Consider the following 12,669-nt stretch of genomic DNA (forward strand, 5'->3'; position numbering starts at 1 on the left):
AGACAGAAAGATAACTACCTAATTAATCACCTTTACACCATATTACATTTAAATAATATACAGGAAGTGATAATACAGTGGATTCAGGGCACATAGACATAGTGGGGAACGATAGAGCAGACAGAGCAGCAAAATTAGGGATAAATAGATTAGAAATAGAAAACTATCGCCTCACTATCAGTGACTGCCTTTGGGTTTTAAAAAGAAATTGCAACAGAATGGAATGAGGAATACGTAGAAACATCTCAAGACAAGGGAAAGGAACACTTTAAGATAATGCCAAAAATACAACTAGAACCTTGGTTTAGAAATATAGATTTACCAACATATCAAATAATTACTTTAGGAAGAATACGCACCTTTCATACAGCTACAAAGGATCAGCTAGCGAAGTGGAATCTTATTAGGTCAGGCTTATGTGAATCTTGCCAGGTTAAAGAGGACCTTTTTCCATATACTCTTCGATTGCTCTAAACTGTCGTCTGTAAGAAGGAAGTACCCCATACTCAGTAACAAATGTTTACTATACGACATCCTAAAAATAAAAGATGTGATGAATACGCTCAGATTGCCGGCTTTTGGAGGAGACCAGAGTAAATGTTTGAATTCGTTAAAATCGCGAGCATTTGACACAATTTAAATAAAAATCTACACTGATTCAACAATAGAAAGACTACTAGACCTGTTCAGAATATTTTTGAACAATTCTTGCGAAGAAAACCAATTTTTGTTTCGCGTCGTAAACTGTCATTTTAAATAACATCACTTGACACCTTGGCAAAATATGGATCAACAGGTCTGTGCCAAAATTAGGAGAAGAAGAAAAAAAAAAAGTTGTTTGATTACATTTCGTATGCGATGGTATAGACGAATCCAAGTAAAAATAAGAAGAAGACACACGACGGTGTTAACTTTGACAGATCCTACAGTTCAGCATAGGGAGATCATTTTAAAATGCTTATAATAAATTCTAGACAAATTGTAATTAAAATCTGATTGATGTACGGTACGGAAAAAGTTCCGAATTACATATCTGGAAGCTTATCTCAATTTTTTGAATTTTTTCCAAAAGTGTATCTATCATACAGTTCGGAACTTTTTCCGTAACATACATCAATCAGATTTTAATTACAATTTGTCTAGAATTTATTATAAGCATTTTAAAATGATCTCCCTATGCTGAGCTGTAGGATCTGTCAAAGTTAACACCGTCGTGTGTCTTCTTCTTATTTTTACGTGGATTCGTCTATACCAAGCCGTTATGTTTTCCTTTTTGCATTCCATTAGAGTGAAATCAGTAGTGATTCAGTTTGGTTGCAAATTTTCGAATACTATTCTAGTTTGAATATGAGCCAAAATAGAACAAACTCACAGGCTTCCACAGCAGTGTTCTATTCATGTTTGATTTTTTTTCCATTAAATGAAATGATTATGTTGCTGCTGAGGAAGGTGCGGTAAATGCAAAGTGGATTGATCCGTACATAAAATGACGCATTCATACACCAAAACAATTGAAAAAATTTGAATCTCGTGATTCATTCGTGGTTCAAATCTGCAGAAAATAGAACTGAGCGGTATAACAGTTTTAAGCTTTTGAATCTCGACTGTTATAAAAAATGAATCTTGAGCCACTGCTGGGAAAGTGCATGATTCAGATTCAAATTCAAACTGACAGCCCCGAACGATTTGAATCACTGCTGATTTTACTCTTACTTCGCCAGAAAAACATCCACTGTAAAGATGAAAATAATTTGCACAGGTATAAGAATTGAAAGGAATCAAATAGCATATTTGCTAACTGCTTCGGGAGCCCCTTGAGGTCTGGACGCGTTGCACTTTAATTGTGGGAACAGTTGTACAATGTCATTGGCGAGTTGTTCTTGTTCATCAGTAGTTGGATACCTGTGATTATCAAAATAAATTAGAAATACTCGCACAACACAACACTATGAAAAACAATTTTTGAATGTACTTACTTGCCACCACTTCTTATTCTTGTTTCAAATGGCTCACATGCTACCCTATTCAGGAATCTTAGATCGTTATCATTTGGCATATGTCCTTGATCGAGAATGGGTAGTAAGACATTCAATCTAAACTTGTTATTCATCTCAAGATTGCTTCGACAAATCTATTAAGTTTTGAAGTGTGTTAGTTAGTTTTAATGATATATGCAATGATATTTATATGATACCAAGAATTACCTGCATTGATGATAGCTCAGCTTGATTTTCTTTATTGCCATCTTCGTTGTTAAAAGTTTTGAGGTTCTCAATGATCTTCAGAATCACCATTCTCGGTCCAGTCTTGATGCCCATGTCGATAAGGTCAGTGTTCCCAAGCATCATCAATGACGTATCGTTGATCTTCTCATCTAAAAATAAAACAAATAATACCAGAATAAGTGGATCAAGGCAAGTTATTCAGGTGAGATATTTAGAATAATTCTAATAATTATTATATGTTCTGAATGCAAATTCTAATAAGGGAATATCTAAAAATTACGTAATGCTTAGAGGGGGGGTTGCTTGAAGTGTGACAATACAAACAAAAATTTAAAATGATTCACACAAAAAGTGTGACATAGGGGGAGGGAGGGGGTTAAAAATTGCCATTTTCGCGTTACGTAATTAATGGATCTTCCCTAACTAGATCAACATTTGAAAAGGGCGTAATACTAAAGACACACCTGTGGTATTTGTACCATGGTACAAGGTGACAAGAAAATAAATCCAAGACTACCCGCTCGGAAACGTCTTCTAGAAATCTCCCGTGATATCTCTGAGACAAAAAAATAAGTCTCCTAGATATTTATGGTCGATTTCTAGAACCTGTCAGACCTCAAATCCGCCTCAAATGCAACAACCGTTTGAACCGGTGTCTACCTCAAATTTTAGACGAGTAGACCGTTTGAACCGGAAAGGATTTGACATAACGGTTCTCTTAGATAACGCAGAGATATCTCCTAGACATTAGTACCACAGCTCTACTAGATTTTTATTAGATATGATTTAGATATGGGTACCTCGATTCTTCTTCTTAGCATTCTTTTTTCGGCTTGTTTACAAAATAGTTTTTGTGGACATATTTATTTTAAATTTATTCTTTATTTTCTTTTCAACATTATATGTATTTGTACATTTTTATGTATATTTATGTATTTATATATTTACATATTATATATATTTATGTATATTTTTTCGGTAAACCTGGGTAGACTCCTCAGAGATTTCTGAGCAGTTATTTTTGTGAAGTTCGGACAGATTTTTACGAGAATTCGGGGCAGATTTCATAGAGGACACTGATCACCTTTTTTGGAAAATAACGGCAGATTCTTTCGGGAATCCTAAGCAGATTTCTCGGGGAATTCTGATTGAATCAAATAGGGAATCTTGGTAGGATTGCTTGTGGAATTGTGAGCGGATTAATTTGGGAATTTTGGGCGCATTCTTTCATGAATCTTAAACGAGTGGATTACTGAGAAAATACTGAACGGATTCTTTAGCGAGTTCTAGGCGGTTCATTCGGGAATCCTGGGCAGATTTCTTTGAAAAAATTGGGCAGATTTATTTGAGAATTATAGGCAGAATCCTTCGGGACGTTCAAGCAAATTCTTCCGAGAATTCAGAGCAGATTCATCTAGGATTCTGATCAGATTTCTTGGGGAAATTTGTGTAGATTCCTTTGGAAACATTAGGCTGATTCCTTCGAGAATTATGATCCACTGATTGCTACGAGAATCTGAGCCGATGCCTTGAGAATCCTGAGCAGATTCCTGTGGAACGTTTGGGCAGATTCTTTCGAGAATTCTTAGCAGATTCCATCAAAGATTCAGAGCAAGGTTTTTTTGAGAAATATGAGCAGATTACATCGGGAAAATGAATCAGATTCATTTTGAAAATATGGGTAGTATTCTCAGGAAGTTCTAAGTGGATTCCTTCTGTAATTATTGGGGGTTCATTTAGGAATACTGGAAAGATTCCATTGGAAATATTGGGCAGATTCTTTTTGGAAATAAGACAGATTCTTTCGGTAAAGACGGACAGACTTTTTAGAAAATTCTAAGCAGATTCCATCGTGGATTCTGATCAGATTAAGTACTTCGGGAAATTCAGGCAAATTTCTCAGAGAGTGGATTCCTGTGGGAATGCTAAGTGAATTCGGGAATCTTGAGTATATTCCTTTGGAAATGTTGGGCAGATGCTTTCAGCAATCCTAGGTATATTTCTCCGATTTTTTCGATGAAATCTCTCGGAATACCTGAGAGATCCATACCAGGAATTCAACGAGGAATTCTCGCAGATTTTCTGAACGAATTCTCTCAGAATTTCTGGAAATATTCGCTTGGAATTACCTTGGGGAATCCTTAGAGGATTCCTTGGGGAATCCTGAGACTATTCCTTGAGGAATATCATTGGATTCCAGAAGGAATCCCAATCCTTAGAGGATTCCTTGGAGAATCCTTAGAGGATTCCTTGGAGATTCCTTAGAGGATTCCTTGGGGAATCATTAGAGGATTCCTTGGAGAATCCTTAGAGGATTCCTTGGAGAATCCTTAGAGGATTCCTTGGAGAATCCTTAGAGGATTCCTTGGAGAATCTTTAGAGGATTCCTTGGAGAATCCTTGGAAGATTCCTTGGAGAATCCTTAGAGGATTCCTTGGGGAATCCTTAGAAGATTCCTTGGGGAATCCTTAGAGGATTCCTTGGAGAATCCTTAGAGGATTCCTTGGGGAATCCTTAGAGGATTCTTTGGGGAATCCTTAGAGGATTCCTTGGGGAATCCTTAGAGGATTCCTTGGGGAATCCTTAGAGGATTCCTTGGGGAATCCTTAGAGGATTCCTTGGGGAATCCTTAGAGGATTCCTTGGGGAATCCTTAGAGGATTCCTTTGGGAATCCAGAGTATTCCTTTGGGAATCCTTATAGGATTCCTTGGGAATCCTTAGAGGATTCCTTGGGGAATCCTTAGAGGATTCCTTGGGGAATCCTTAGAGGATTCCTTGGGAATCCTTAGAGGATTCCTTGGGGAATCCTTAGAGGATTCCTTGAGGAATCCTTAGAGGATTCCTTGGGGAATCCTTAGAGGATTCCTTGGGGAATCCTTAGAGGATTCCTTGGGGAATCCTTAGAGGATTCCTTGGGGAATCCTTAGAGGATTCCTTGGGGAATCCTTAGAGGATTCCTTGGGGAATCATTAGAGGATTCCTTGGGGAATCCTTAGAGGAATCCATGGAGAATCCTTAGAGGATTCCTTGGAGAATCTTTAGAGGATTCCTTGGAGAATCCTTAGAAGATTCCTTGGAGAATCCTTAGAGGATTCCTTGGGGAATCCTTAGAGGATTCCTTGGGGAATCCTGAGACTATTCCTTGAGGAATATCATTGGATTCCAGAAGGAATCCCAATCCTTAGAGGATTCCTTGGAGAATCCTTAGAGGATTCCTTGGGGAATCATTAGAGGATTCCTTGGGGAATCCTTAGAGGATTCCATGGAGAATCTTTAGAGGATTCCTTGGAGAATCCTTAGAGGATTCCTTGGAGAATCCTTAGAGGATTCCTTGGAGAATCTTTAGAGGATTCCTTGGAGAATCCTTAGAGGATTCCTTGGAGAATCCTTAGAGGATTTCTTGGAGAATCTTTAGAGGATTCCTTGGAGAATCCTTAGAAGATTCCTTGGGGAATCCTTAGAGGATTCCTTGGAGAATCCTTAGAGGATTCCTTGGGGAATCCTTAGAGGATTCCTTGGGGAATCCTTAGAGGATTCCTTGGGGAATCCTTAGAGGATTCCTTGGGGAATCCTTAGAGGATTCCTTGGGGAATCCTTAGAGGATTCCTTGAGGATTCCTTGGGGAATCCTTAGAGGATTCCTTGGGGAATCCTGAGACTATTCCTTGAGGAATATCATTGGATTCCAGAAGGAATCCCAATCCTTAGAGGATTCCTTGGAGATTCCTTAGAGGATTCCTTGGGGAATCATTAGAGGATTCCTTGGAGATTCCTTAGAGGATTCCTTGGGGAATCATTAGAGGATTCCTTGGGGAATCCTTAGAGGATTCCATGGAGAATCTTTAAAGGATTCCTTGGAGAATCCTTAGAGGATTCCTTGGAGAATCCTTAGAGGATTCCTTGGAGAATCCTTAGAGGATTCCTTGGAGAATCTTTAGAGGATTCCTTGGAGAATCCTTAGAGGATTCCTTGGAGAATCCTTAGAGGATTCCTTGGAGAATCCTTAGAGGATTCCTTGGAGAATCTTTAGAGGATTCCTTGGAGAATCCTTAGAAGATTCCTTGGGGAATCCTTAGAGGATTCCTTGGGGAATCCTTAGAGGATTCCTTGGGGAATCCTTAGAGGATTCCTTGGGGAATCCTTAGAGGATTCCTTGGGGAATCCTTAGAGGATTCCTTGGGGAATCCTTAGAGGATTCCTTGGGGAATCCTGAGACTATTCCTTGAGGAATATCATTGGATTCCAGAAGGAATCCCAATCCTTAGAGGATTCCTTGGAGAATCCTTAGAGGATTCCTTGGAGATTCCTTAGAGGATTCCTTGGGGAATCATTAGAGGATTCCTTGGAGATTCCTTAGAGGATTCCTTGGGGAATCATTAAAGGATTCCTTGGGGAATCCTTAGAGGATTCCATGGAGAATATTTAGAGGATTCCTTGGAGAATCTTTAGAGGATTCCTTGGAGAATCCTTAGAGGATTCCTTGGAGAATCTTTAGAGGATTCCTTGGAGAATCCTTAGGAGGAATCCTTAGAAGATTCCTTGGAGAATCCTTAGAGGATTCCTTGGGGAATCCTTAGAAGATTCCTTGGGGAATCCTTAGAGGATTCCTTGGGGAATCCTTAGAGGATTCCTTGGGGAATCCTTAGAGGATTCCTTGGGGAATCCTTAGAGGATTCCTTGGGGAATCCTTAGAGGATTCCTTGGGGAATCCTAAGAGGATTCCTGGGGGAATCCTTAGAGGATTCCTTGGGGAATCCTTAGAGGATTCCTTGGGGAATCCTTAGAGGATTCCTTGGGGAATCCTTAGAGGATTCCTTGGGGAATCCTGAGACTATTCCTTGAGGAATATCATTGGATTCCAGAAGGAATCCCAATCCTTAGAGGATTCCTTGGAGATTCCTTAGAGGATTCCTTGGGGAATCATTAGAGGATTCCTTGGGGAATCCTTAGAGGATTCCATGGAGAATCTTTAGAGGATTCCTTGGAGAATCCTTAGAGGATTCCTTGGAGAATCCTTAGAGGATTCCTTGGAGAATCCTTAGAGGATTTCTTGGAGAATCTTTAGAGGATTCCTTGGAGAATCCTTAGAAGATTCCTTGGGGAATCCTTAGAGGATTCCTTGGGGAATCCTTAGAGGATTCCTTGGGGAATCCTTAGAGGATTCCTTGGGGAATCCTTAGAGGATTCCTTGGGGAATCCTTAGAGGATTCCTTGGGGAATCCTTAGAGGATTCCTTGGGGAATCCTTAGAGGATTCCTTGGGGAATCCTTAGAGGATTCCTTGGGGAATCCTTAGAGGATTCCTTGGGGAATCCTGAGACTATTCCTTGAGGAATATCATTGGATTCCAGAAGGAATCCCAATCCTTAGAGGATTCCTTGGAGATTCCTTAGAGGATTCCTTGGGGAATCATTAGAGGATTCCTTGGAGATTCCTTAGAGGATTCCTTGGGGAATCATTAGAGGATTCCTTGGGGAATCCTTAGAGGATTCCATGGAGAATCTTTAGAGGATTCCTTGGAGAATCCTTAGAGGATTCCTTGGAGAATCCTTAGAGGATTCCTTGGAGAATCCTTAGAGGATTCCTTGGAGAATCTTTAGAGGATTCCTTGGAGAATCTTTAGAGGATTCCTTGGAGAATCTTTAGAGGATTCCTTGGAGAATCTTTAGAGGATTCCTTGGAGAATCCTTAGAGGATTTCTTGGAGAATCTTTAGAGGATTCCTTGGAGAATCCTTAGAAGATTCCTTGGGGAATCCTTAGAGGATTCCTTGGGGAATCCTTAGAGGATTCCTTGGGGAATCCTTAGAGGATTCCTTGGGGAATCCTTAGAGGATTCCTTGGGGAATCCTTAGAGGATTCCTTCGGAATCCTGAGACTATTCCTTGAGGAATCCTTAGAGGATTCCTTGGGGATTCCTGAGACTATTCCTTGAGGAATATCATTGGATTCCAGAAGGAATCCCAATCCTTAGAGGATTCCTTGGAGAATCCTTAGAGGATTCCTTGGAGAATCCTTAGAGGATTCCTTGGAGATTCCTTAGAGGATTCCTTGGAGATTCCTTAGAGGATTCCTTGGGGAATCATTGAAGGATTCCTTGGGGAATCCTTAGAGGATTCCATGGAGAATATTTAGAGGATTCCTTGGAGAATCTTTAGAGGATTCCTTGGAGAATCCTTAGAGGATTCCTTGGAGAATCTTTAGAGGATTCCTTGGAGAATCCTTAGAAGATTCCTTGGAGAATCCTTAGAGGATTCCTTGGGGAATCCTTAGAAGATTCCTTGGGGAATCCTTAGAGGATTCCTTGGGGAATCCTTAGAGGATTCCTTGGGGAATCCTTAGAGGATTCCTTGGGGAATCCTTAGAGGATTCCTTGGGGAATCCTAAGAGGATTCCTGGGGGAATCCTTATAGGATTCCTTGGGGAATCCTTAGAGGATTCCTTGGGGGATCCTTAGAGGATTCCTTGGGGAATCCTGAGACTATTCCTTGAGGAATATCATTGGATTCCAGAAGGAATCCCAATCCTTAGAGGATTCCTTGGAGATTCCTTAGAGGATTCCTTGGGGAATCATTAGAGGATTCCTTGGGGAACCCTTAGAGGATTCCATGGAGAATCTTTAGAGGATTCCTTGGAGAATCCTTAGAGGATTTCTTGGAGAATCCTTAGAGGATTTCTTGGAGAATCTTTAGAGGATTCCTTGGAGAATCCTTAGAAGATTCCTTGGGGAATCCTTAGAGGATTCCTTGGGGAATCCTTAGAGGATTCCTTGGGGAATCCTTAGAGGATTCCTTGGGGAATCCTTAGAGGATTCCTTGGGGAATCCTTAGAGGATTCCTTGGGGAATCCTTAGAGGATTCCTTGGAGATTCCTTAGAGGATTCCTTGGGGAATCATTAGAGGATTCCTTGGGGAATCCTTAGAGGATTCCTTGGGGAATCCTTAGAGGATTCCTTGGGAATCCTTAGAGGATTCCTTGGGGAATCTTAGAGGATTCCTTGGGGAATCCTTAGAGGATTCCTTGGGAATCCTTAGAGGATTCCTTGGGAATCCTTAGAGGATTCCTTGGGGAATCCTTAGAGGATTCCTTGGGAATCATAGAGGATTCCTTGGGAATCCTTAGAGGATTCCTTGGGGAATCCTTAGAGGATTCCTTGGGGAATCCTTAGAGGATTCCTTGGGGAATCCTTGGGGAATCCTTAGAGGATTCCTTGGGGAATCCTTAGAGGATTCCGTGGGGAATCCTTAGAGGATTCCTTGGGGAATCCTTAGATGATTCCTTGGGGAATCTTTAGAGGATTCCTTGGGGAATCCTTAGAGGATTCCATGGAGAATATTTAGAGGATTCCTTGGAGAATCTTTAGAGGATTCCTTGGAGAATCCTTAGAGGATTCCTTGGAGAATCTTTAGAGGATTCCTTGGAGAATCCTTAGAAGATTCCTTGGAGAATCCTTAGAGGATTCCTTGGGAATCCTTAGAAGATTCCTTGGGAATCCTTAGAGGATTCCTTGGGAATCCTTAGAGGATTCCTTGGGAATCCTTAGAGGATTCCTTGGGGAATCCTAAGAGGATTCCTGGGGGAATCCTTAGAGGATTCCTTGGGGAATCCTTAGAGGATTCCTTGGGGAATCCTTAGAGGATTCCTTGGGGGATCCTTAGAGGATTCCTTGGGGAATCCTGAGACTATTCCTTGAGGAATATCATTGGATTCCAGAAGGAATCCCAATCCTTAGAGGATTCCTTGGAGATTCCTTAGAGGATTCCTTGGGGAATCATTACAGGATTCCTTGGGGAATCCTTAGAGGATTCCATGGAGAATCTTTAAAGGATTCCTTGGAGAATCCTTAGAGGATTCCTTGGAGAATCCTTAGAGGATTCCTTGGAGAATCTTTAGAGGATTCCTTGGAGAATCCTTAGAAGATTCCTTGGGGAATCCTTAGAGGATTCCTTGGGGAATCCTTAGAGGATTCCTTGGGGAATCCTTAGAGGATTCCTTGGGGAATCCCAGAGGATTCCTTGGGGAATCCTTAGAGGATTCCTTGGGAATCTTAGAGGATTCCTTGGGAATCCTCAGAGGATTCCTTGGGAATCCTTGGGGAATCCTTAGAGGATTCCTTGGGGAATCCCAGAGGATTCCGTGGGGAATCTTTAGAGGATTCCTTGGGGAATCCTTAGATGATTCCTTGGGGAATCCTTAGAGGATTCCTTGGGAATCCTTAGAGGATTCCCTTGGGGAATCCCAGAGGATTCCTTGGGAATCCTTAGAGGATTCCTTGGGGAATCCTTAGAGGATTCCTTGGGGAATCCTTAGAGGATTCCTTGGGGCAGCATTAGAGGCTTCTTAGGGGAAGCCTCGGGGACTTCCTTGGGGAATCCTTAGAGGCTTGCTTGGGGAATCCTTAGAGGATTCCTTGGGAATCCTTAGAGGATTCCTTGGGAATCCCAGAGGATTCCTTGGGGAATCCTTAGAGGATTCCTTGGGAATCCTTAGAGGATTCCTTGGGAATCCTCAGAGGATTCCTTGGGGAATCCTTAGAGGATTCCTTGGGAATCCTTAGAGGATTCCTTGGGAATCCCAGAGGATTCCTTGGGGAATCCTTAGAGGATTCCTTGGGAATCCCAGAGGATTCCTTGGGAATCCCAGAGGATTCCTTGGGGAATCCTTCAGAGGATTCCTTGGGGAATCCTTAGAGGATTCCTTGGGAATCCAGAGGATTCCTTGGGGAATCCTTAGAGGATTCCTTGGGAATCCTCAGAGGATTCCTTGGGGAATCCTTAGAGGATTCCTTGGGAATCCTTAGAGGATTCCTTGGGAATCCTTAGAGGATTCCTTGGGAATCCTTAGAGGATTCCTTGGGGAATCCTTAGAGGATTCCTTGGGGAATCCCCAGAGGATTCCTTGGGAATCCTCAGAGGATTCCTTGGGAATCCTTAGAGGATTCCTTGGGAATCCTTAGAGGATTCCTTGGGAATCCTTAGAGGATTCCTTGGGGAATCCTTAGAGGATTCCTTGGGAATCCTTAGAGGATTCCTTGGGGAATCCTTAGAGGATTCCTTGGGAATCCTCAGAGGATTCCTTAGGATTCCTCGGGGAATCCTTAGAGGATTCCTCCGGGAATCCTTAGAGGATTCCTTGGGGAATCCTTAGAGGATTCCTTGGGGAATCCTTAGAGGATTCCTTGGGGAATCCTTAGAGGATTCCTTGGGGAATCCTTAGAGGATTCCTTGGGGAATCCTTAGAGGATTCCTTGGGGAATCCTTGGGGAATCCTTAGAGGATTCCTTGGGGAATCCTTAGAGGATTCCTTGGGGAATCCTTAGAGGATTCCTTGGGGAATCCTTAGAGGATTCCTTGGGGAATCCTTAGAGGATTCCTTGGGGAATTCTTAGAGGATTCCTTGGGGAATCCTTAGAGGATTCCTTGGGGAATCCTTAGAGGATTCCTTAGAGGATTCCTTGGGGAATCCTTAGAGGATTCCTTGGGGAATCCTTAGAGGATTCCTTGTGGAATCCTTAGAGAATTCCTTGGGGAATCCTTAGAGGATTTATTTTACCTACCGGCCCTGTATTTCCCTTGGCATGCCGGCTTTTGAATGTTTCCACGACATCGGGGAAACAAATAGCGTATGTATCAAGGAAAAGGCTCCCTACAAGCAAATGAGGTGCAACACCCACCTAAGTTTTTAGAAGTGGTTACCCTTCGATCCATTATTCCAGAACCCAGATACAAGCTCGCTCGAAATGTTTTGGTCCTAAAAATATACAAAAAAAGACATGGATTAAGCGAAAGCTTACCTGCGGCCCTGTTGCGGTTGCCGACGCCCAATGCCCTAACTGGTATAAACCAGTGAAGGGCCCCCTCGGGAGATCGGCGCGGCAATACCCGAAGGCACCACCGGGATTTGGCATCGTGTGATGCCGCGCCGCCGAGAGGAGCTTGGACGCCGCCGTTCTAAACGGCTATGGTCCAACCGTTCCTTTTAGGAAAACAGGACCATCTTATCCTTCCAATAGGATCTCTCTGGAAGGGGGACGGAATAAGTTCCGAATCCGAAGCGAAATGTGTCACGGGCGGGCACTGCGCCCAGGAGATGCGTTGAGAAAGGTGCGGATCATCTTTCCGTTGACGATAGTCATCGAATGGTAGCCGGCGATCCTGTCTGGTTGGCGTTGCTGCTGTGAATTTCGTCTGCGGGATCTATTAGATGTGGGATTTATTTGCGCTTCGTTTTGCGCTGCGCCCGTGCAGCCAATCTGGTGTCGAATCACGAAGTTACCTGTAAAACACACAAGAAAGGAAATAAACGATCAACATTCTAAATAATAATAAAACACCCACACTTTACCCAGAGACGTTTCTGACTATACCCACCTATAATAATAGAATGTGCTCACAGAATGTTTTAGGTCATCCAAGAAAACCCTGGGATTAAGGCCTTTGGGTCTACA

General features: G+C 42.2%; 1 protein-coding gene across 1 annotated transcript; it reads right to left on the reverse strand.

The window, feature by feature from the left end:
* Positions 1 to 1,778: 1,778 nt before the first annotated feature.
* Positions 1,779 to 2,450, reverse strand: LOC134222219 (uncharacterized). The gene is made up of 3 exons (XM_062701361.1): positions 2,205 to 2,450; positions 1,977 to 2,131; positions 1,779 to 1,902 (listed from the first exon to the last, which is right to left on the reverse strand). The coding sequence occupies exons 1-3, from the start codon at positions 2,346 to 2,348 to the stop codon at positions 1,779 to 1,781; spliced, it is 423 nt and encodes a 140-aa protein (XP_062557345.1). The 5' UTR covers positions 2,349 to 2,450.
* Positions 2,451 to 12,669: the final 10,219 nt, after the last annotated feature.

This window comes from Armigeres subalbatus, chromosome 3 (genome assembly GCF_024139115.2).
Source record: "Armigeres subalbatus isolate Guangzhou_Male chromosome 3, GZ_Asu_2, whole genome shotgun sequence".
NCBI classification, from domain to species: Eukaryota; Metazoa; Arthropoda; class Insecta; order Diptera; family Culicidae; genus Armigeres; species Armigeres subalbatus.

Excerpts from the sequence above, each read along its gene's own strand:
- LOC134222219 (XM_062701361.1), bottom strand. The coding sequence starts at position 2,348 with ATGATGCTTGGGAACACTGACCTTATCGACATGGGCATCAAGACTGGA. Across the intron at positions 2,132-2,204 it reads CTGAGCTATCATCAATGCAG|ATTTGTCGAAGCAATCTTGA; the intron begins GTAATTCTTGGT and ends AAAACTTAATAG. Across the intron at positions 1,903-1,976 it reads AGAATAAGAAGTGGTGGCAA|GTATCCAACTACTGATGAAC; the intron begins GTAAGTACATTC and ends TGATAATCACAG.